General features: G+C 42.3%; 7 protein-coding genes across 7 annotated transcripts; 1 reads left to right on the forward strand and 6 right to left on the reverse strand.

Annotated features, from left to right (window-relative positions):
- Positions 1-17: 17 nt before the first annotated feature.
- On the forward strand, positions 18-2,781 carry LOC145701561 (angiotensin-converting enzyme-like). The gene is made up of 8 exons (XM_081778774.1): positions 18-24; positions 98-450; positions 549-917; positions 998-1,210; positions 1,256-1,694; positions 1,847-2,251; positions 2,418-2,621; positions 2,660-2,781. The coding sequence occupies exons 1-8, from the start codon at positions 18-20 to the stop codon at positions 2,779-2,781; spliced, it is 2,112 nt and encodes a 703-aa protein (XP_081634900.1).
- A 30-nt stretch (positions 2,782-2,811) lies between these two features.
- Positions 2,812-3,530, reverse strand: LOC145704180 (uncharacterized). The gene is made up of 2 exons (XM_081781618.1): positions 3,364-3,530; positions 2,812-3,113 (listed from the first exon to the last, which is right to left on the reverse strand). The coding sequence occupies exons 1-2, from the start codon at positions 3,489-3,491 to the stop codon at positions 2,840-2,842; spliced, it is 402 nt and encodes a 133-aa protein (XP_081637744.1). The 5' UTR covers positions 3,492-3,530; the 3' UTR covers positions 2,812-2,839.
- A 191-nt stretch (positions 3,531-3,721) lies between these two features.
- LOC145701563 (peptide-N(4)-(N-acetyl-beta-glucosaminyl)asparagine amidase-like) lies at positions 3,722-5,787 on the reverse strand. Its single transcript, XM_081778775.1, has 6 exons — positions 5,438-5,787; positions 4,969-5,397; positions 4,697-4,931; positions 4,371-4,653; positions 4,037-4,327; positions 3,722-3,991 (listed from the first exon to the last, which is right to left on the reverse strand). Exons 1-6 carry the CDS (start codon positions 5,775-5,777, stop codon positions 3,800-3,802), a joined length of 1,770 nt encoding a protein of 589 aa, XP_081634901.1. The 5' UTR covers positions 5,778-5,787; the 3' UTR covers positions 3,722-3,799.
- Positions 5,788-5,815: 28 nt separating this feature from the next.
- Positions 5,816-8,410, reverse strand: LOC145702360 (insulin-like growth factor 1 receptor). Its single transcript, XM_081779581.1, has 8 exons — positions 7,622-8,410; positions 7,398-7,577; positions 7,172-7,356; positions 6,993-7,129; positions 6,759-6,953; positions 6,526-6,710; positions 6,299-6,483; positions 5,816-6,256 (listed from the first exon to the last, which is right to left on the reverse strand). The coding sequence occupies exons 1-8, from the start codon at positions 8,165-8,167 to the stop codon at positions 6,133-6,135; spliced, it is 1,737 nt and encodes a 578-aa protein (XP_081635707.1). The 5' UTR covers positions 8,168-8,410; the 3' UTR covers positions 5,816-6,132.
- Positions 8,411-8,925: 515 nt separating this feature from the next.
- On the reverse strand, positions 8,926-13,973 carry LOC145701564 (uncharacterized). The gene is made up of 2 exons (XM_081778776.1): positions 13,762-13,973; positions 8,926-13,718 (listed from the first exon to the last, which is right to left on the reverse strand). The coding sequence occupies exons 1-2, from the start codon at positions 13,940-13,942 to the stop codon at positions 8,926-8,928; spliced, it is 4,974 nt and encodes a 1,657-aa protein (XP_081634902.1). The 5' UTR covers positions 13,943-13,973.
- Positions 13,974-14,066: 93 nt separating this feature from the next.
- On the reverse strand, positions 14,067-16,378 carry LOC145701565 (uncharacterized). Its single transcript, XM_081778777.1, has 7 exons — positions 16,302-16,378; positions 15,986-16,260; positions 15,686-15,884; positions 15,414-15,639; positions 15,160-15,366; positions 14,903-15,094; positions 14,067-14,853 (listed from the first exon to the last, which is right to left on the reverse strand). Exons 1-7 carry the CDS (start codon positions 16,376-16,378, stop codon positions 14,614-14,616), a joined length of 1,416 nt encoding a protein of 471 aa, XP_081634903.1. The 3' UTR covers positions 14,067-14,613.
- Positions 16,379-16,414: 36 nt separating this feature from the next.
- On the reverse strand, positions 16,415-19,681 carry LOC145701566 (dynactin subunit 4-like). The gene is made up of 8 exons (XM_081778778.1): positions 19,458-19,681; positions 19,048-19,255; positions 18,754-18,880; positions 18,504-18,690; positions 18,317-18,433; positions 18,153-18,270; positions 17,648-17,860; positions 16,415-16,648 (listed from the first exon to the last, which is right to left on the reverse strand). Exons 1-8 carry the CDS (start codon positions 19,664-19,666, stop codon positions 16,514-16,516), a joined length of 1,314 nt encoding a protein of 437 aa, XP_081634904.1. The 5' UTR covers positions 19,667-19,681; the 3' UTR covers positions 16,415-16,513.
- Between the last annotated feature and the right edge of the window lie 557 nt (positions 19,682-20,238).

A 20,238-nucleotide genomic window follows, 5' to 3' on the forward strand; every position in this document is an offset into this window, starting at 1 on the left:
TGCTCTATTTAATACCAATGAAAGGTGCGGCATCTTTGATGCCTCTTAAATAACGAATATAAAATAATGCTGAAGATAAATAAACAATTGTTCTTAGAGGCCATTAACTGGCTCAACGACTGGCATGAAGCCGCGCAGCCTTTCTATTTGGATGCCATTGAAACCGAATGGCAGTATAACATCAACATCACAAGCCAAAATGAAGAAGCTTACCAAGCCGCTGACAAGCGGTTCAAAAACTTTGTGAAGGAGTGGTCTGACAGATCAAAAACTGAGCTTCCACCATATGACATGGATAGGACAGAGTTAGAAAAATGCCTTGTTGAGGAGAAGTTTGACACTACTCCAGGACTTCATGATCAACAACCGTGGACGATTGATCGCCAGCAGCGAGCTATCATGAGGATCCAGACTTTTAAAGTCTACCATGAAAAGGACATGGATGCATCGGCACTCGATGACAGTCGACTAGATGAGTATCAGGAATGGATATATAAATACACCTACTTTCTACAAATTTATGTAACGATTTCCATTCCGTCATCAAGGCTCTTATGGGATCGATGGTCACTCAATACTCAACCATGAAAGTTCGATCGATGGACGGACTTAGCGATCTCGAGCTTGATCCTGATCTTGACGAGATCATGGCTCACTCAGCTGCGAACCCGTCTCAGGAGTCCTATGATGAACTTAAATATTACTGGACCATTTGGCATAGCAAAGTCGGCCAGGCTACTCGTGATGATTATGCTAAGTTCGTCGACGTTAGCAACGAGGCCGCGGACAAAAATGGTTATCATGACACAGGCGCAAGCTGGAGAGGATGGTACGACATGGACATTGATGTTCTTGTAAAGTCTATTTGGGAAGGAGACGCTCATAATCGAGGACTGAAGGAAAGGGACATTTTTTCATTAGGGAATTGATCGAAAGATACGCATAAATGAATCTGGATAATACGATCCTTTGTTAAAAAATGATGTCCTGAAAATAGGAACTTTACGAAAAACTTCATGGTCATATTCGATATGTTCTCAGCCAGAAATACGGTTCCGAATTCGTGAAAGACGGAGAGCCCATTCCTGCACATATTCTCGGAAATATGTGGGCTCAGTCCTGGGGCAATCTCTACGATCTTGTTGAGCCCTTTCCTTACGCTGGCGCTACTCCAGATGCGACTCCGGCTCTTCAAGATTTGTCCATTCAGGTGTTTTCAAAGTATGCGTCCTATCGTAAATTCGACTATTTTTAGGAGATGTATGAAATGGCTGATGATTTTTTCACCGGTTTGGGTCTCATGCCAATGACTGATCAGTTTTGGGATAAATCTGTTCTTGAGAAGACGACCGATACTGAGATGGTTTGCCATGCATCAGCCTGGGATTTCCAAAGTGCGCCTGGAATCTCCACTGACGGAACAACTGGTGATTTCCGAATAAAGCAATGTACCAAGAAAACTCAATCAAACTTCGTCACTTTGCATCACGAAATGGGACATATTGAGTATTTCCAACTTTACGCTCATCAACCGATCGTTTTCCGCGCCGGAGCAAATCCTGGATTCCACGAGGCTGTCGGCGATACCATCGCTCTTTCAGTCAGTACTCCAGCTCATCTGGCGAAAGTCGACCTTCTCCCAGACTGGAAACCAGAGGACCAGACAGACGCGGCGGAAATCAACTACTTGATGATGACAGGAGAGAGTTTTATTTGAAAAAAGTCTACTTTCACATCGAGTGGAAAGTTCCATCATACTGGGAGGCACAGTCGAGTCTAGCTGACAAAAAGTTTACTAAGGAGCAGCTGGGCTGTCTACAAAAATACTCGAATTAAAAACTCTCCGAAAAAGCCCTCTCTAAAATCGCCTTCCTTCCGTTTGGTCTCATCATGGATTTATTCCGATGGGAAGTCTTCGAAAAGTCTGCGGACAATGATATCACTCCTGATGAATACCAAGCTCTCTGGGACGAGTACCGACTAAATTACCAAGGAGTTGTTTCTCCTGTGAAGAGAACATCTGCTGATTTCGACCCTGCCGCAAAGTTCCACACCTCCAACAATGTCCCATATGTCCGATATTTCGTCTCGTTTGTCGTTCAGTTCCAGTTCTACGAGAGGCTCTGCGTCCTAGCTGGACAACCAGGGGATAATCAATGCGACTTTGCTGGAAACAAAGCTGCTGGAGAAGCACTTGAAAAGCTCCTTTCTCCTGGTGGTGCTGAGCACTGGGAAGATGTCTTAGGATCGGGTTTTATGGCTTTGCTTCTTGATCATTCTAGTTTGAGCCTGTTTGATGAAGAATATTTATGATTCTATTATGAAATTTTGTATAATAAAAGTAGGAGGTTCTTCCCCTGACAATATCTGTGCCCTTTCATCTTCGAATGGGTAAGTTTGAGTTCAAGCGTTTGAAGTGCGTCAGATAATAAAATCAATCAACCCACAAAAAGAGGAGTTCCTTTGCACTGGGGATCACGTGCCACAAAATTGTGATGGCTCCCTTAACGCGGAGGCCTTCCTTACTTACTTCAAGCCATTGGAAGATTGGCTTGATCAGCAGAAGGCTCTTTACGGCTACCAAGTTGGATGGAATAAGGATGGAAAATGGAAGCCCGAAGGTAAAAGTCATTCAACTGCAGATAATTCATCTTTTAAGGATACGATGATGTTCCGGAAGAATCTCCAGTTGTGACGACCACCACGACTACTACAACTTCCACGAGTAATGCAACTCTCATTGGCTTCACTTTTGCTTTCTTATCTTTGCTCCTGCTCTAATGTCTAATGAAATAAACAAAACACTGATTTGGCTTTAATTATATTGCTTTCAATTTATCTAAGCTCGGGCCCAGGTGTTGACAAGAGTAGCACCAGATTCGTTGTGCTTGACGTTCTCGACCATCTTGTCGCCGTCGACCTTAACAGTGACGGTAGCCCAGCCGGAAACAGATTCCAAGACAACGTCGCCATCCTTTCCGGTAATTTTCACTTTCATGTCGTGTCCGAGGAAGTTGTAGTCGCTCTCAACATTGAAAACGCCCTTGTTGGTAATGGACTTTGCGCCGCCGTAGGTTCGAGTAGATTCGATGTTGTCGCCTTCGACTTTGTAGCTAGAAATAAATATTTAAACAATCTTCCAAGGGGTAACTTATGTTTTATTGTTCTTCATAAGTTTACATAAATTTTACATGTTATTTGTGATAAGATTTTATCAAGCAAACAAAAATAGATACTTAGAAAAATTAAACGTTATCTCATTTTAGAAATTTTATCATCATGATAAACTATTACTTCATGAATTAAGCCTTTATAAATTTCTTATAAAAGGATATTTAGAAAAATTAATCCTGCACAAAGTACCTGACTTCGACAGCGACGGCACACTGAGCCTTCCATTCCTCCTCAGACGCGCCGCCCCATCCGATAGCCTTGCCAAACTCAACTTCTCCTTCGGTAGAAGTCTTTTTCCAGTTTCCGTTCAAGCTCATGTTAAAATCCGTCTCGTTCTTTTTATCGAAAAGAATGAAATTCAGTCAGCAGCGAACCGCGTTTATAGTGATGCCTTGCGGTAAGAGATTTGCACTAGGGGAGATTTGATTTCCTTTCAGTATATTCTGCAGTGAAAGCACACCCATTTTGGGCGTGATGGGATTTTTCCCGAACGCGAAACTAAGTGATCATCAACTTTGAAACTGATGAGTCAATTTTCTACTTGTCGAATTGCATTAACCTTTATTATTAAACTAATAACCGTGTCAGAAAGAAATCATCAGAATAAGTTGAGAAGTAGGTTGAATTAGAATTTGAATCGGACTTCGAACATGAAAGAATCGTCGTCCAGCGCCTGTCGGAAGAGCTGAGCGTGTTGCCAGAAGTTTGGAGCAGTCAAGGACGCTTTGATGCTCAAAATCGAGTCCGGAGAGGGGTCATTAAAAACGAACTGCTCAGAAGGGTTGAATTTTGTACAAGAATCGCCAGAGCAAAACTTCTATGTAATGTTTGTTTAGCACCCATCATCAAATAAGGTACTTACCCAAAAGACTTTTCCATTTTCATAAGTCGCCGAGTGAGCTGTGACAGAAATCGAAGAAATTCGCTTCTTTGGGAGTTTGAATTTGAACTCAACCTCTGCGTCGCCCGTAGAATCCTCCAACATAGCAAGGTAGCACATCTTCCAGTCCTTTTCTTCTTTCCTGAAGATTTTCCCGTTGTGATGCGCGAAAGAAGCCCAATTGGTAAAAGTCTCTCCGTCAATTGAGTAGTTGTCTTTCGCGCAATTATAACGAACGACGAATTCGGGCGAGTCTTCCTTCACTTCAATTACCTAGAAAATCCATGTAAAATGGAATTATAAAAGCATAGTATACCGTTGCTTCGACATTTTTGAGCGTCTCACCCCTAGAGGTTCTCCACTGCAAACTACCAGTAGTTCTTCCCGAGAACTTTTGATCCGTCACCGGCTTTGGGGAAAGGAATTCGACAGCTTCTTTTATCCAATCTTCTTCCTGCATCTTTTTCTCCCAATTGACCACCTTTGCCTTTTTCTCTTCATATTCTTTGATAAACGACGTCATCCAAGACTCAATAACAAGTTGCTTTCGAGCTTCGCGAACTTCGTCGAGTTTATTATTATACCTCCACGTGGTATCCCTAAAGAACGAATATAAATATAAAATATCTGCCGATTCCATACCTAACTCCCTCCGCCACGGAAAAAGAAAGACATAGATGACAGTTCCTCTTCCAGCCGTATTTGTACATCAAAGGCTTGTCGATCGCGTCCTCGCAAGGATCCACGTGAGTCCATCGACCGGGAGTCCGGACTTCTACCCACACGTGGTCTTCCAGAACGTTGTAGGTCTCTCGAACATGAAAGGCAAAGCTCCGAAGAATTGCACCAAAACAATTTGCCCACTCGCCACAGCGTCCTTTTTACCAGTTACAGAATAGTTCTTATTAGAGAATTCTGAAAGTCAATGTTTTGTAACTTTCCTTCTCTCGTTTCCAGTAGTTTCTCCGGGTTATTATATCTAACGATATTCCCATCCGTCCACTTGAAAAACTCATTTTTGAACCAATCCGTCAGAGTAACCAGCAGCGAGTGCTTCAGGAGTTCCCCCCGTTCGAAACCTTCCGTGTCTGCATTTTGCTCGAGCAGTTCCGAAGCTCTTTTGAACAAATCAGTGACGGGGATGGTCTCGCGAACTTTCTTCTGAGTTTCTGGATCTTCCCACTGTCGCACGTGACTCATGGCGCTGCTGCGAAGACGGAGAATCCGCTCTTGGACGTCGAGAAAGGATCCATTGAACTTATGAAGATTTCTATTTCGATTTTGAGAAGTTGGCGAAGGTTGAACAGGAGTAGGCGTTGGCGGTGTGGGGGATTCCGCTGTACCTAGTAAAACGCTGATTTTTTGTTGATCGCTTGAACTTACCTTGAAGAGGAGCGCTGGATGGGCCAGATTGGTTAGTTTTCAGCAGAAACACGGCATGAACAAACATCGTTTTCGTGTCCGAATTCAGCTCGTCAACTTGCAGCCAAGCTCCATCTTCCGACTCGGTGAAGCCCAACGAGTACAAGAAATCACACGCTCCATCAACAGGTAAAAGAGTTTCTGTAAAGACCTTCCCAGCTACCTTTAACTTTCTATATTTCGCCTCCGAAGGATGAGTGAGGATGTTCTTCAAGATCTTTTCCAGCGTGTCGATTGCCTTTTTATTGTCAGGTGCAGCTTTGATCGCGGCAATAGCGATTTTAACCTCGTTAATGCCCATTTATTAATATCAAGCTTAAAAATTAATTTGAAGTGGATTTATTTATCTGTATAATATATGCATTCGTTACAGAATATTATCGGCACGGTAACTTGAACTTGAAGACATTAAAATTGAAAGCTGAATTTGAATCAAAAATCGATATACAGTAGACGGGATAAAGGTTGATGAAGCTTAGCTTTGAGATACACCACCGATCATTTAAACACAAGAAAGCATTGAGCACACTGAAAATGCTCCGAGAAAAATGAAAACAAACAAAAATCGGAAAACATAGGAACTGGAAGAAATGCGAAGAAATAGAGTAATTGAGCTTCTTTTTTAGTTTCGGCAAAAGCAAATTATAAGCGTCGGGTTAACTGTTTGGGTTTAAAAGGGGTTTGATGACGTCTTGGGTTTCGGTGACGGTGGTGGACTCGGTTTCGCAATCGCTGTCAACGCTGTAGGACTCATCTTGACGGCCTTTGTAGAAAAAGTATCTAGGAGAGCTTAAATCAAACTGGAAACAATTCGAAACTTACTCTTCTTGGAAGTCCTGCAGGCCATTCAGTTGATCGAACTGCGCGATCATCTCCAGCAAGTCACGGAAGGTCGGACGTTTCGTCGGTTCGTAATGACAACAAATTTTTATCATTTTGGTTATGTTATTGTAAGCGTCGTCAGCTTCTTTCGCAGGAATGCCTACAGCCAGTAGGCTCTTCGAAATCTAAAGACCAAATATTTTCTGAAATCAAGGAAGAGTACGAACCATATCGCGCCAGCACTTTTTGCTCAAAACGTTGAATTCGTGTGTTTTGAGCTCGATATCTCTCATGATTTCCGCTTTGACTTCTGCATTCGAAATGTCAACATACGGCATGCATCCGAGAGTGACAACTTCGAAAAGGAGCACTCCGTAGCTCCAAATGTCACCCAGGGACATAAATTTTCCTCCTAGAAAAGGATGATTATTAATTTCAATTAGTAAGTTGAAAGACTGACCCTCAATGGACTCCGGTGGCCACCAGCGAATAGGAATGTCGTTGATGTCCAGGCAGTAGTAATCCTTGTTCTCGTCGTTGATCATCGAACGCGTCAGGCCGAAATCAGAGATTTTAACCGTTTCGTACACTTCTCCATTCACAGTCTCGTGACGGGCCACAAGACAATTTCGCGCTGCCAAGTCACGATGAATAACTATAAGTTCATAAGAAAATATACAAATGAATTATCTACATTTGAGTTCCTCGTTTAGGAAGAACATTCCATCAGCCACATCGGCGCACATCTTCAAAAGACGCTTGACCGTAATTGATTCATCCGCTCTCCTGCCAGAAGTGTTTTTCTCTGGATTGTAAGTTCGCAGGTAGTGGCTTTGATACATAATTAAAAGGGAAATGAAATAATAGAGTTACTTCAAACTTTTGCAGTCCATATATTCCATCACCAAGCAAGTGGACATCATCGGGATCGAAGGATGAGAGATGTAGCTCCATCCGAAGTAATAAGTGATATGAAAGAAGCCGCCAGTTCTCCCGAGCGTCTGGAATGCTTCCCGCTCTTTGTGGATCTTTTTCGTATCTTGAACGTCTTTGAAGAACTAAAACGAATCAACAACCGCGAATCACGTGTAAAGACAACCTTGACAGCAACTTTATGGATGCGTCCTTCTTCTTCAGGCTCTTTATACTCAGCTAAATAGATGTCACCGTAGTTGCCAGTTCCGATGTAAGTCATGTCTTCAGCTGGTGTAAGGAAGTCGACATTGATGTAAAATTCTGCCTTTGTTTGAGCGGCACCACCTGCGGCATAGTATGCATCCTGAATTCGATTTTAATATTTGATAACTTTCAAAGTTAACTTACTCTCTGGGCTAGATCAGGCTCGAAACAGTCCGGATTGACGGTCCACTCCATCGTCATGTACGGTTTCTTGTGCCTTGATCTGTAGAGAGCCACACCGCCAATAAAGCATAAGGTAAGCAAGGAAGAGACCAAGACTATCTCCACACTTTTATCTGCCATATTCACGATAATCTTGTTAGAATCCGAAAAGGTCGTTATTTGAAAATGCGAATTGAAATTTTTCTCATCGATGCCTTTTGTGTAAAAATCTTCGTTGCGCTGGAAGAGGGTTGAAGTTGTGTAAATGCGAATTTGGAACTCGAACTCGCCCCGATCGAGGATGCTACTTTTTTCTTCGCCTCCCAGATTCAATAAACGGAAACCACAAAGGTCAGGGTCGCACCAGGGCCACTCTTCTCTAGGTTCTTGGCATAGATAGCAGCGTGATTCACCACGAATCACTTGGAAGGCGAAATCAAGCAACTCATCTGTCCGATTCAAAGTGTACCACTTTTTAGGCGGTTTAGATGGATCATTCAAGCACTCGAAATTCAAGATGGTTTCCATGTCGTTCTTTTTAGACGCGGCGTAGAATAAATCCCAAAACTTCGTTTCGTTGATTTTCTCCGCAAAGTTTTTTCTCGCGGCATGATCTTGAATCGTTAGTGCTTTGGGTTCTCCGCCTTCCTTCGTAAATTCGAACTCGTAAAGAATCACGTAACCGTTTTGCTTTCGCCAATCTGGGGCTTGAAAGACCAGCTCGAGTTTTTTTGTCGACGACGTTGTTGCACTCCCACTCGCTTTTCTCCGTCAAACAGCCAGGAACCCATGATTTATTTTCCTGGCAGCCGGCACGAGGACAATCATTGATCTTGAATGGCTTCGTGTTGAACTTTGTCTTTGCAGAGGCGCGGTTTATTTCGGATTGGTCGTTTAGATCAACCCAGTTGAAGGATTCCTTGGCGAAAGTTTCGTTCAACAAGTTCAGTGTGACATCTTCACGCTTGTCCTCACAGCTGGCTCTCACAGCAGGATCGTTTTCTGAGCATTTATCGAGAGCTTTGAGAAAGTCGCTCGCTCCACAATCAGTGCCTTCGTTACAAGCGTACACTTTTAGTAGAACAGTTTTTCCAGTTGACAGATCATCGAGAGGCGTTGTCCAGGCACGTTCGCTTTCCTCCAGAACTTTTTCGATCTTCACATTATCGAAGATATCTCTCAATATATTTAGATCAAGCGTACGGTTGAGAAGACGCGGAGCTTCGACCTTCAAAGGAGTTCAAATAAATTATATTTTTGAATCGAACGATCTTTTGCTAATCATGCTACATCATATTGTGAACTTTTTCCTGATCATAATCTACTGAGGCAAAGGAGGGATCATCGGAATATGATTCCGAAAGGCTTGAACTTGAGTAATCTGCTTGCCTTTTCCTTCGCGTCCTCTGATCTTTTAGCGAGTAGAAACTACTATCATCGCTATCACGCGAGGAAGAATTCTCGCCAGACGAGACAGATACACCCTCTGAAGACTGACTGGATGCATCAATAGGTTGTCCTGATGTTTCTGTTGTTGGCGTTTCAACACTTGTCGTTGTTGTCGCCTCTGTTGGTTTCACTCTTGTCGTGATATTTTGTGTCAGCCCGACATCTAACATCGCCTGTTCAATTTTTAAGAAGCATTCCGCGCATCCGATCAGGAAAAGACGCTTTTGTAAATTCAACCGAAACTCATAATTTTTCGATGTTGTCTCAGATACTTTTTCGATTGACCCCTTCGGTTGATCTTGATTTTCTTCGATTTTTGAGTTTGGGTAGAGACTTCTAGTATAATTGACTATTTGATCGATACGATCCAGAATTGAAACGTTTGAGAAAGAGGTTGTGTTTTCCACTGCGTAATATGGGAAAAACTTTCCACAGCTAAGTTCGTTGTCCCTTTTAAGAGGGTCAAGATTGTTTCTCTTGACTCTTGACTCCAGAGACTCTCTTGTCAGATCATCGCAAATAAAATCGGAAAGACGTTTGAAAATGCACGTCTCGTTACATTTTTCTTGCTTCTCAGAGAGGGATTCGTCTGATGTTCCCATCATGTCTTCCCAGAGAGCATCGAACTCTTCACTTGAGTCATAGTCTTTGACAACGTCATCTCTTTCTTCAACTTCCTCAACTTCTTCAGGTTTAACAGTATCATTCGGCATTAAATTAGTATTCAACATTTCTACATGGTCGAATTTTTCAGGAACTGATTTAGGATCGCACCATCCGTCCGAGTTTCCTTCAAAGTTCATACTGATATCTTTTTCATTCAGTCGACAGAAAAATCCAGCCTCGGTAAAAGATTTCTTCGTTTTGGGCACGGTCTTTTCAAACTCCCCGTCGTTGCTCTTCTGGTCAAAAGTCGAGTAGTCTTTCTTTTTCTGAGGTGGTCGCGCACATTTCTGATGCACTTCTTTCAGAAAGTTCATTTTGAATTGTTCGTCGATAGTTCCCTTCTCGTATTTTTTCAATAAGAAGTCAAGGTCTTCAAAGTCTTCGCAATAGCCGACGTTGTTAGTCCAACGCGTGTAAGCAATCACGAATTCTTTGAGCTTCCCGGTCACTACCTCCATTTTATAATTGACTGACAACGAAGTTGTATTTCTATCAGGAGTGCGTTCGCTCGAAATAAGCCGTGTCGGAAAAGTAACAGAGTTTGCAATATCGACATCTGTCTTGAAGTTTTTGTGGTCGCTGCGGAGGATGATCTTTTTATTTGTATCTAGTCGATCGTCTTCACCAAAGTTGATGACTGCCTCCAAGTAGGCAGTGTAATGAGTATTCGCTTCAAGATGGAGATCATCGAGACCTTTCATCACTGCATGGCCACACTTTTCATAAGGTGTTCCCTCAGACTTATCTTCCTTGCCAGAAGCTGTTAACAGTCGAGTAGTGAACTCGTCGTTGCAGTGGTACTCCGCTGAAAATGGGTCCCAGTTTTTGCCGCTATAACATGGCGATAAAGGGATATTTCCATTGCCAATTCTATTGTAAGTATTGGAGGAAATGCAGCTAGATGCTGAAAGTCGAGTTTCAGCTCGATAGTTGCGCTTATCCTTGTCTTTTGTAAAATACAAATTCGGCCCGTCATCCATCACAACATCATTGAATTTATATTTCCAAGGCTCTTCAGGACTGTTTGGCTCATCAGGACACGACGCTGGAGGGTTCTTACTGCACATGGGAGTGTCATTTGAATCCATACTTCCGGTTGAATTGTCCCAGCAGAGCTTATTAAACGGTTCTGGTTTCAGGAACTTGACTACTTCGTTTATTGTCATTCCCATTGAGCTGGTTAAAACAGGATTGTTCATCGGATGGATATATTTTGCATAAAAGGTTTGCTTGTTTGAATCAGTTACTGCCTGCGTCGAATCATCAGATGTCTTGTTTCGCGTTGAAACGACTGCGACATCCAAAAGAGGGAAGACATCACAAATTGCTTGATGACCATTGTCGTGTCTTGATTTGAAAGTTTCGTGAAGCCAGTATCGAGTTCTCAGAAAAATCTTGTGCAAAAGTTGTGACTTGTTTCCATATCTTTTCTTTACAGCCGGCGGCTGACTTTCATACAACTCTTCAAATGTCGTCGCCGTCATTTGCGGATGTCTAGTTCGCATATCATCGAGATAAAGCTTCTTCAAATCGCTCTCCGTGATAAGAAATAAAACGAGGGTCTTGTTCGCCTCTGGTTTTCGCTCGTACTCGCGAATAAGATTGTTCCACTCAGAAATATGCTTGCCGTTGGGAATCTTCTTAGTCATGTGCAGATCAAGATATTCGTTCGGACACAGGAAGTCATTTTCGCTTATTCCAGACACACGGGTGGAGATATCCGTCTCCTCTCCAGTCGTCCGATTCAACATGTACAAATTACTGGACTTGATGCCAAGCGAGAATTTGATCGTCTGTCCATTATTGTCTTCTTTGATGCGAATGTAAACCCTGGCGCTCCGTGTGAATTCCATGTTTTTCGCAAAAAGAGTTTGAAGAGACTGGTTCTGCTGAATTTTAACAGGGTAGGACGGCTTTTGAATTTTACTTCCGCCGTTTTCTTGAGGCCTTTTCTTCGTGCTCGAAAAATGGCAAGGTGTAAAAGAAAAAATAGCTTTACTTTCATTTGCATCCTGCTGTATCTCAATATTCCACGTCGTTCCAGCAACTGATGTCAGGTTTAAGAAGGACAGCGAAGTCAGCGCATCAGAGCCCTTGATGGTCAAACAATCAATTTCTCGTAAAGATTTGAAAGCTTTGTCCACCTTGCTCATTCCGCCATCTACCGACTCAATCAGCTTTTCATCCTTTATCGAAATCACCATTCCTCCATTCGTTCGAATCTTTTCGCAGCCAACGATCGCTTTCAACCCAACATCGTCAAATATCTCGAGTCCGAGACTCTGAGTCGCCGACTGAACTTGATATCCGAGATCCACGTCCCATTTACCACAAAAGTCACAAACGTAGGTTTCGCACTTGTCGTAGCATTTCGTACAAATAAAGTCGGTTGCGTTGCTCAATTTCTTGCTGAATCCTTTGTTGCATCTGTAGGTTTCTAAATCTGGCGTTTCATCGCCTTGGCTTGGCATGACACTATCACTAATCATATTCTGGACATCGGTTTCAAGCTCATTGCATCGATAAACTCGATAAGTTCCGAGAGAAGTGATTGAAGGGCCTTGACAGGAGCCAGAGACGCAGCTTTCATCGTCACAATGAAAAATTGTCTTTGAGTTTTCGTCGACTTTGTCTGTGTATAAATCGTAGCACTCCTGCTTTGTGACGCATCTCCACCCATGAATTCCTTCTGGATACAACTCGTCTAAATCTGACACAAGTTCTCCCGCTCGCCATGGAAACTCTGCCGGACAACCATGATAGAACGTCACAGGCTCTTCTCCGTTCTTTACGCATTTTTCCAAATTCGGCTTCTCCAAATCAGCATCGCAATACTTTCCGTGGAGCTTTCTTGAAAAGCAGACAGAGGCGAATTCGTCACGCCAGCTCTCATGAATGAACGAGACGGAATTCGCCCAATTACAACCGGCGCAATCGAGAGCCAAGGGCGCATCTTCTGGGGCAGTTGTCAATGCATTATCGATAAATCTTTGAAGAGGAGTTAGAGAAGGCAACGCGTTATTCGAAGACTCAAATCGAAAGCGATCAATGGGGACTGGCTTCACGAAATTGTACTTGCATCCGCCTAGACAGAGCGAGTTGCATTCAGCTTCTACAATCACACGCTCTACGTCAATCTGACAGTAGTAGGACTGTAGAGTTGCGTTGGAATCGGGAAAGACAGGGCCTTCGTCCCAGCAAGAATCTTTGTTATCACGGCCTGTTTTTTCGTAGCAAAAACGATAGTCTTTGCTGTTCTTAACTTCAGACAAGTCTTTTGGATTCTGACAATTGGCGGTTTCACTTATTGCCGTCGTAGTTATAACTTCCGCGTCTTTGTCGAGGAGCAGTTTCTTGAATGTGCCAGATGGACCAGTATTGAAAGTTCTCAACTGATTGGCTTCGCCAATTCCGCCGCCTTCCAGCTTAACACCGTTGCGAACGATGGCGACGAGATTCTCAAGACGAATTTTGCGGAAATAGCTTTTCTTCACATACAGACTCTGTTTGTACCCATACGAATTTCCGCGGATAATTCGGAGACTCGGGAAGAGTTGACCGAGTGATTCGACTTCGATGTCGCTGTATTTCAGCTGTTGAACATGATTGACATAAAGTGCTCCTGTTATTTCGACCAGGTTCTTCGTGTATTTCAAAATCCTATGCTTAGCCAATTCTTTTTTGAATCCAGGATGGTTCACATTTATCCCGCCGTTGTCGATATGCGACTGGAGCCGCGCGGGAGTTTCAAACGACTCATCCAAATGGTCATACAAGCATTGTTCATAGTCATCGCTGGTAGATTTTCCTCCCTCTTCCAACGAATTATAACGATGGAGATCGATGACAATTGTTCCGTCGAAAATGGTGCAATGCTCCAGCGCTCGAAGATGGCACAACGTCAGATATGGGAGCGGCAACGTCGGTCTTAGGTAAATGTACATGAATCCTCGACATACTGGCCCTAGAAATCGCGGTTTATAAAAGAAAGAGTCGAATCAGTCAACCTTTGAATTTCTCCAACTTGTGGCATTCGTTCAAGTCATAATCGTTTGGCGCTTTCTGTACCTCATTGAGGCATCTTGAAATGGGGTCAACCTCACTGCTGACATCTTGCTCATCCGAGGACTGTCCCTGCACATATGTTAGAGAAACAAGTGCCAAAGCGACAAACAAGTCGCGTCTCATTTTCGCCGTCGCATCTGATTTTCCGACTTCAATTTCTAATTCATCAAAGTAACAGTTTTATTTCTTCAAGACTTTGACAAATATTGACTCACGAGTTTTCTTTTTATTGTTTTGAATAATTAACTCCTTTTTGTAGAAAATAATTTTTCTCGAAATAAACGCAATTTTGATTTATATTGTGTTTTATTTTGTACAGCTCTTCTTCAGACTGAAGGAAGAATATTCGTTTGAAAGAGATAGAAAATGCTCAAATGAATGAGAAACAGATAGTTTTAACTTGTTTTTGCCTGATTCTCTTTTCTTGATTTTCAGAAGCAAATACGCACATACATAAACTTAAAATGGGGATGAACTTGAGAACCTTGATGGAGCTGTCAATCTTCAAATATCTGTAGTAGAAGCTTTTGAAATACTGCGCTTTCGGAAAAATACTGGAAATTAATTTCTGAGAATAGAACAGGGGAGTAATGAAGAGGTAAAATTGAGTAATGTTCAATCGTCGCTGTCGCACTCGCTGTCGTGGCCGTACGCCCAGTGATGTTCCTGGCACGTTTTGGAACAGTAGTAGGCTTTAGAGCAACCCCTGCAGCGCCATTCTGCTTTTTTGAAGCACGAACGATTCGAGCATTTTTTCTTTTGCATGGGATGGAAAAATCTTCGAAGAAAAGTCGCTAAACTAGAGAAAGAAAGTCCCTTTCCTGAGCAGATTCCATCATAGATGTATCTGAATTGGTGCGTCTCTTGTCAAGATAGTTTTGTTTCCTCCTCGCTTGATATTCTGCTGGGGCTGATCTCGGCTCAATCTCTTGCTGGCCGTTGATTTCGCCCGGCGAGTCGCTCTGGCGTGCTTTTCTGTTGCGACAATACGTCAATAAGCTCAGGTTTAGCCGATCTGTCTCCGTGCTTATTGCCTAAACGACAACTTGTAATGGAAAAGGTAATGAGTCGATTTTGATTTACCTTGAATCCTTCGGCAAAACTTGCCTTCATCGATTTCAGCTCTTCCTGCATTTGTTGAATTTTATTTTCAAACGCGCCGATGGACGAAATGTAGTCCCCTTGCAATCGCTCGCGATCTAGGCGATTCTGTTCTAGTGCCGCTTCGATCAGCTCGAGCTCGTCGCCGGACGGTAATCGGGACGGATCTGTTGGGTACTCGACAATGATATTGATTTGCAAAGGTAAGTTTTTGACAAAATTTGATTGACGACCAATATCATGGAATAAGTATGCACCCGAGGCGTCGGATCCGGAAAGAAGTGACGAGTCAGTCGAGGATCCATATGAGGATGAATGTGCGCCCTCTTGGGCGTGTTTTCTATCGAAGATAAATTTCCTTCTTTTGGCCGTTTTCGTCGAATCTCCATTTCGTACTTTGGTTTTGATGTTCCCGTCTCAGGAGAACAAATCGAACAGTTACATGACTTAATGGTCGAATTAGAGGGTCTTGTGCAATAAGACGATAAGCTACCTGAGCGTGAACATTCAAGATCTTACACTTGATAAGCACTTTTATGTGATCGCCGGCGAAATGAATACTTCTTCGCCAGTCCCTCGAGTTTCCGAGATTGCAGGCTTTCTCGAACTCGCAGGGAGTCAGCATTTTGTTTTCATACTCGATGCATTTTCCCTTTGTTCCATTTGCGAGCTTTTCTTTGTAGAGCTTTCCGCAGATCTTTGCGCCTCCAGGAGCGTTACTGATAGAAATTGTTAGAACATATAAAGAAACGGATGAGTAATTACCAGTAGACTTGAAGCGGGTTTGTATTTTTGCATCTTCGATTAGAGAGTCGATGCGTTCTTCTTCGTAGCGCGCGACTGCTGGCGGGCTTGCAGGGACCATGCCCATCGGGTGCCAAGGGTGGCGGTTGAAGCTGTGTCCGAGCGCGATCTGATAAGGGGTCAGGGGTCGGTGGCCGGGATTGGGTACGATTGTCCGGTACTGAAAACGGGATTCGCTATTTGAAAAGAGAAAATCTCTAGGAAAATTTAAATAAAGTTTGTAAATGAGGTCGAGATTCCGAATCCATGCCTTTGGCGTACGAGCATAACGGGATACTGAGTCAAGTGAAGCTTTGCGCGATGAAGCAGGAAGTGTCGAAGAAGGAAGCGAAGAAGAGGGGGTCGAGAGGTGAGTGACAAGAGGCGATGTAACGACGCGAACTGAAGTGGGCGGTTTTTGATGGGAAATGGAGTCCGATTTTGAAATTGCGGCGGAACCAGATGAGGAGGCGTTTGAAGAAGAGGAGCTTGATTTGGCGGCTTCGGGAGTCGTTGAGGCAATTATCAGCGATTTAGCAGAGATAGCTTCCGATTGCCTTATCAAAGGATAAGAAAAATACAAGAAGTAAGTACTTACGTTGAAGAGTTGAAAACATTATCATCATCGGTGTCTTCTACTTCCACTTCGCTCGTCCCCGATCTTTCCTCTCCCATCTTAAAAAATCTCTTTGTGAAAAATCTTAATTTTTCTGATGTCGACTTTGAACTTTTTTTTGAACACGAAATTGTCACATGTTACATGTAAGATGATGATGAAGGAATAACGCAAAGGTAAAAATAAAATAGTTGTTATGAAGAAATTTTAATAAAAACGACGTGACTTATCCAAATGCTCTGTTGCTTCTGATCGAGTGTGTCGTGCTTGATACGCAGCGCTACCCACTTTTCTTCGCCTCGCTCTTCCACGTCCTCAGCTTGATAGGTACTGATAGGGTTGCTCAAAAATTCAAAATTAAGAACATGTTCTACGATCCACGAACTATAGTTGTTATATTGCGCGACCAAGCGTACGATTTATCATATATAATTTTCTATCCGCAAAAATATTTTCCAGTTAACCGCATGGGACAGATCGGGGGATAGAGGCGCTCGGACAGAAGGTGTATTCCACTGCACTTAAGAAAACTACTGGTCGGATAAACTTGAAAATTATACCCAATACTAATTTTGGGGTGTAGATTTCAAATCCGCTATCAAAATTTGCATAGCGCTTTTTCTTATTGCAGAAAAAATGCCATTTTTCTATGGAGGGTTTGAAAAATTATCTCTTATTAAGATTTCTCGAAAAAGTAAATTCAATATTTGAAATCAGCAGTATCGAAAACATATAAAACCCCTTTTAGTAGACAAAATTCTTGATATTGGTTCGGTTTCAATGTGCAAACACTCAGCGGGAGGGCAATTAGGCCGCATATAATCCGGTGCAGAGGGCGGTCGGTAACCGATAATTCCTTGAAACTTGGCAGACATGCTTCAATAAAGTGAAGGAACCACCATTTTAATTTTTATCTAATTTGGACTATTCGTTCGGAAGTTATTTAGCTGAAAAGTCCTTAAGTGCAGTGGAATACACCTTCTGTCCCATGCGGTTAACTTGGAAGTCATAAGTACCGTTCCAATTTTATCGGAGGGCGTTATATGTAGACTTTGACGTCAATCTTTGAAGCAAGATCAAAACTCCATCTGGGCGACTTTCACGGACTTGTGGTTTAAATTCTTGCGAAAGGAATTCAATCAATAGTAGCGCCTTACGAGTCGTAAGATATCGCTACTAGCGATTTATACAATCATCTTTGATAATCTTCGAAAAGAAATTACATGCTTCTTTATGATAAGTCATGAAGGACACGACTTATGAAATCTTGAAGAATATCAATTACGAAACTAAGTAAGTACTTCTTTCATAAAATTCAGCAACCCTACACAATTAAACGCGACTTTATTCGGCTGGGGAAGTACTATTTTCCCATCCTCCGACTGCGGTAGATTTTCCGTCGTTTTCGTAAGACAAGAATAGTCCAAAAGAGTATCTTTTGCTGGAATTTCGTAGCTATCCGTCGGCAGCATAATCTTTCCGGTTATTACTGGAAAATTCCGCTTCGTTCTTTCATCTTCTGGTAGTTCATCGCAGAAGGGCTAGGATAAAAGGTCTCTTCTCTGGCGGAAAAAAAAAGATAAAGGAAGTAAAATCTCATTTTTTAAATAGAACTGCGCTCGTATTTGTTCTCTTCATTATCTATTCTGAGAGATTCTCTTTCCGCTGGAGAATCTCAAAATGCAAACAAAATATGAAACGACGCACATTTACGTTATTATAAATTGTTGTTCTTGGAACAAAGCCAGGCTTGTTTGTTTGGAAAGCTCTTATCAAAAAACGTATGATAAATAACAACTATTAAGCTTTGATGTAAGAGTTGTGGAGACATACCAATAGAATGATATTCATCGGACTGTGTGTTGGATTCGTCACGGTCAAGTACACTTGTGCAGATAAACCATCTGCAGAAAATTCAGACGGCTTGAACAATCGAATTTCAGGAATGAAGCTAACCATTTTTTTCATTTCAATCGAAAATTTACATTATGACGAACCTGGTGGCTATCAAGTGCATTTTAAATTTGATCGAGCTGGGGGAAAACTCTGGCTTGAGCAAATTGTGATCGCATTTGCGGCAGCGGAGGGATCTCTTGACGCCCATTGTCAGCCGGCTGAACATATCGGTAAACACACTTGACACATTTTTCTTTTGGAAAGTCTGTTATATTAAAATTTACGAACCGAGGGTAGAGATCCTTCGTCAACTCCGGTTGATGCTCTGGCTGATCGAATCGTTGTTTGAGCGACGTAGTTTTCCAGAAATCGAGACCGTCTTCGGACAAATATTCTTCCGGAAGACCTTCCATTTCTTCCAGCGTTCTTGTCTCTGGATTCTCCAATTCCACTTGCTTCTTTTTCTGCCCATCGTCTTTCAACAATTGATTCAAAGTCAGCGAACGAAGAAAACCTACCTCTCAAGGAAATATTCAACAGCATCGGAGAAAGACCCCGATTTTCCCAGCGACTTTTGTGATCTTGCGAGCTGATTTACTTCTGGAAATAGATGCCTGCTGGAGCGACACTTGCTTCGTGTATTCATAGAGCTCGTTTATGCGCGACTGATTATATATTAGCACGAGTACTTGTATAAAAATATATTTGAAAGTAGGGTCTCAAATTATGTTCAAAGTAATTATCTGTCCCGAATTTTATGCAAAGGGTAGATGGGTTAAAAACATTCTTTCAAACCTCTTAGTTTAAAAAAATGATATCATGGAAGACTCACCTGATTGAGATTTTCTTTCTCCGGCCAAGAACCGGCCGTGGGAGCATCTGGAATACCAACATCTCGGGTCGACCAGTGACAAAATGGGCACTGCATAAAATGCGTTTTTCGCTGAAACGGTTCTTCCGGCTTCTCTGGATTTTCTTCAATCACCCACGACTGTTTCTGAGTGAGGACAGATGGACACGCAGGGCATTGCCAAAACGATCTGAAAATAACATTCCATATTGATTCTATTCAGTAAGAAACGTCAACAGTGCGCTGGGAGAAATGATCATCATTAGATTTCCGTCGCACCAGAGTCTGCCCAAGAATCTTGGGCGCATCTTGAGTCAAGATGGGAAGAATCTGACGATAGAATGAATGTTCTTTTCCTTTGGAGGAAAATCGATAAATAAATCCTTACTAACCTAGATCTGTTCTTCTTCATAATCGCCTCTGTAGTCGGAACATTGTCCAGCGCGTGCATACAGTAATGCGAGTCGACTTCGACTTGAATAAGATTGGAGTTGTAGTACCGCAGGTCATTGCAAAAGCGACAATATAAAAGTCTTTCTTTTAGGTTCCCTCTATTGCCAGGAAAGCTCAGGACGAATTCCTTATCGCGAAAAAAAGACATGCAAACATGGAGACGTTTTAGATAAGAAGAATTCGACAATATTCTTCAACCTAATTCATGCGTAGCGCATGATACGTTTATCATCCCTTTTTATTTAAAGTCTGCCTAAATAAGTTAGACTGGGGACCATTTCCTGCACAAGGGTTTCGCAACGGTACCGTGTTTGTACAGTACGCGTTCTACATCGTACAGTGTGCATTTTTCCTGTTCAAAGATATAAATTATAGAAACAGTGTTTTCAAGAGAAAGTTACTGACACCTAAGCTTCAATCGAAACAAATCATTCTGGTCTCAGCAACCTGCGTAAAAAACCTGAGTCAGGATTCGAAAACTCCTCTTCTGGGCTTTTTGCTAAAGCTTTTTCAAATCCTGACTCAGGTTTTTTACTTTGGTGCTGAGGCCATATCATAATAAAAAAGCAATTAACTTTGCTTATTAATTCTAGTGGTATCTAAAGAATATCTTCCCTTTCATGGCCATCTTTTGAGATCCAAATAAGTCGCATTTGGCAGCTGCTGATCATGATTTTCTAACTTCACCATTTTCCCCAATTTCAGTTTTTTTTTTTCCAA

This window comes from Oikopleura dioica, chromosome PAR, assembly GCF_907165135.1.
Source record: "Oikopleura dioica chromosome PAR, OKI2018_I68_1.0, whole genome shotgun sequence".
NCBI lineage: Eukaryota > Metazoa > Chordata > Appendicularia > Copelata > Oikopleuridae > Oikopleura > Oikopleura dioica.

Excerpts from the sequence above, each read along its gene's own strand:
- LOC145701561 (XM_081778774.1), top strand. Across the intron at positions 918-997 it reads AGGAAAGGGACATTTTTTCA|GAACTTTACGAAAAACTTCA; the intron begins TTAGGGAATTGA and ends TCCTGAAAATAG. Across the intron at positions 1,211-1,255 it reads TTCAAGATTTGTCCATTCAG|GAGATGTATGAAATGGCTGA; the intron begins GTGTTTTCAAAG and ends GACTATTTTTAG.
- LOC145702360 (XM_081779581.1), bottom strand. The coding sequence starts at position 8,167 with ATGGAAACCATCTTGAATTTCGAGTGCTTGAATGATCCATCTAAACCG. Across the intron at positions 7,357-7,397 it reads TCCATAAAGTTGCTGTCAAG|TTCTTCAAAGACGTTCAAGA; the intron begins GTTGTCTTTACA and ends GATTCGTTTTAG. Across the intron at positions 6,257-6,298 it reads CTGCAGGACTTCCAAGAAGA|ATACTTTTTCTACAAAGGCC; the intron begins GTAAGTTTCGAA and ends AAGCTCTCCTAG.
- LOC145701563 (XM_081778775.1), bottom strand. The coding sequence starts at position 5,777 with ATGGGCATTAACGAGGTTAAAATCGCTATTGCCGCGATCAAAGCTGCA. Across the intron at positions 4,328-4,370 it reads TCAAAAATGTCGAAGCAACG|GTAATTGAAGTGAAGGAAGA; the intron begins GTATACTATGCT and ends TGGATTTTCTAG. Across the intron at positions 3,992-4,036 it reads AAAATGGAAAAGTCTTTTGG|AAGTTTTGCTCTGGCGATTC; the intron begins GTAAGTACCTTA and ends AACATTACATAG.
- LOC145701564 (XM_081778776.1), bottom strand. The coding sequence starts at position 13,942 with ATGAGACGCGACTTGTTTGTCGCTTTGGCACTTGTTTCTCTAACATAT. Across the intron at positions 13,719-13,761 it reads CAAGTTGGAGAAATTCAAAG|GGCCAGTATGTCGAGGATTC; the intron begins GTTGACTGATTC and ends CGCGATTTCTAG.
- LOC145701565 (XM_081778777.1), bottom strand. The coding sequence starts at position 16,378 with ATGGGAGAGGAAAGATCGGGGACGAGCGAAGTGGAAGTAGAAGACACC. Across the intron at positions 16,261-16,301 it reads AATGTTTTCAACTCTTCAAC|GCAATCGGAAGCTATCTCTG; the intron begins GTAAGTACTTAC and ends TCCTTTGATAAG. Across the intron at positions 15,640-15,685 it reads AACCCGCTTCAAGTCTACTG|TAACGCTCCTGGAGGCGCAA; the intron begins GTAATTACTCAT and ends AATTTCTATCAG.
- LOC145701566 (XM_081778778.1), bottom strand. The coding sequence starts at position 19,666 with ATGTCTTTTTTTCGCGATAAGGAATTCGTCCTGAGCTTTCCTGGCAAT. Across the intron at positions 18,271-18,316 it reads ATGCACTTGATAGCCACCAG|CTTCATTCCTGAAATTCGAT; the intron begins GTTCGTCATAAT and ends AAAAATGGTTAG. Across the intron at positions 16,649-17,647 it reads ATAAAGTCGCGTTTAATTGT|ACCTATCAAGCTGAGGACGT; the intron begins GTAGGGTTGCTG and ends AACCCTATCAGT.
- LOC145704180 (XM_081781618.1), bottom strand. The coding sequence starts at position 3,491 with ATGAGCTTGAACGGAAACTGGAAAAAGACTTCTACCGAAGGAGAAGTT. Across the intron at positions 3,114-3,363 it reads GCCGTCGCTGTCGAAGTCAG|CTACAAAGTCGAAGGCGACA; the intron begins GTACTTTGTGCA and ends ATTTATTTCTAG.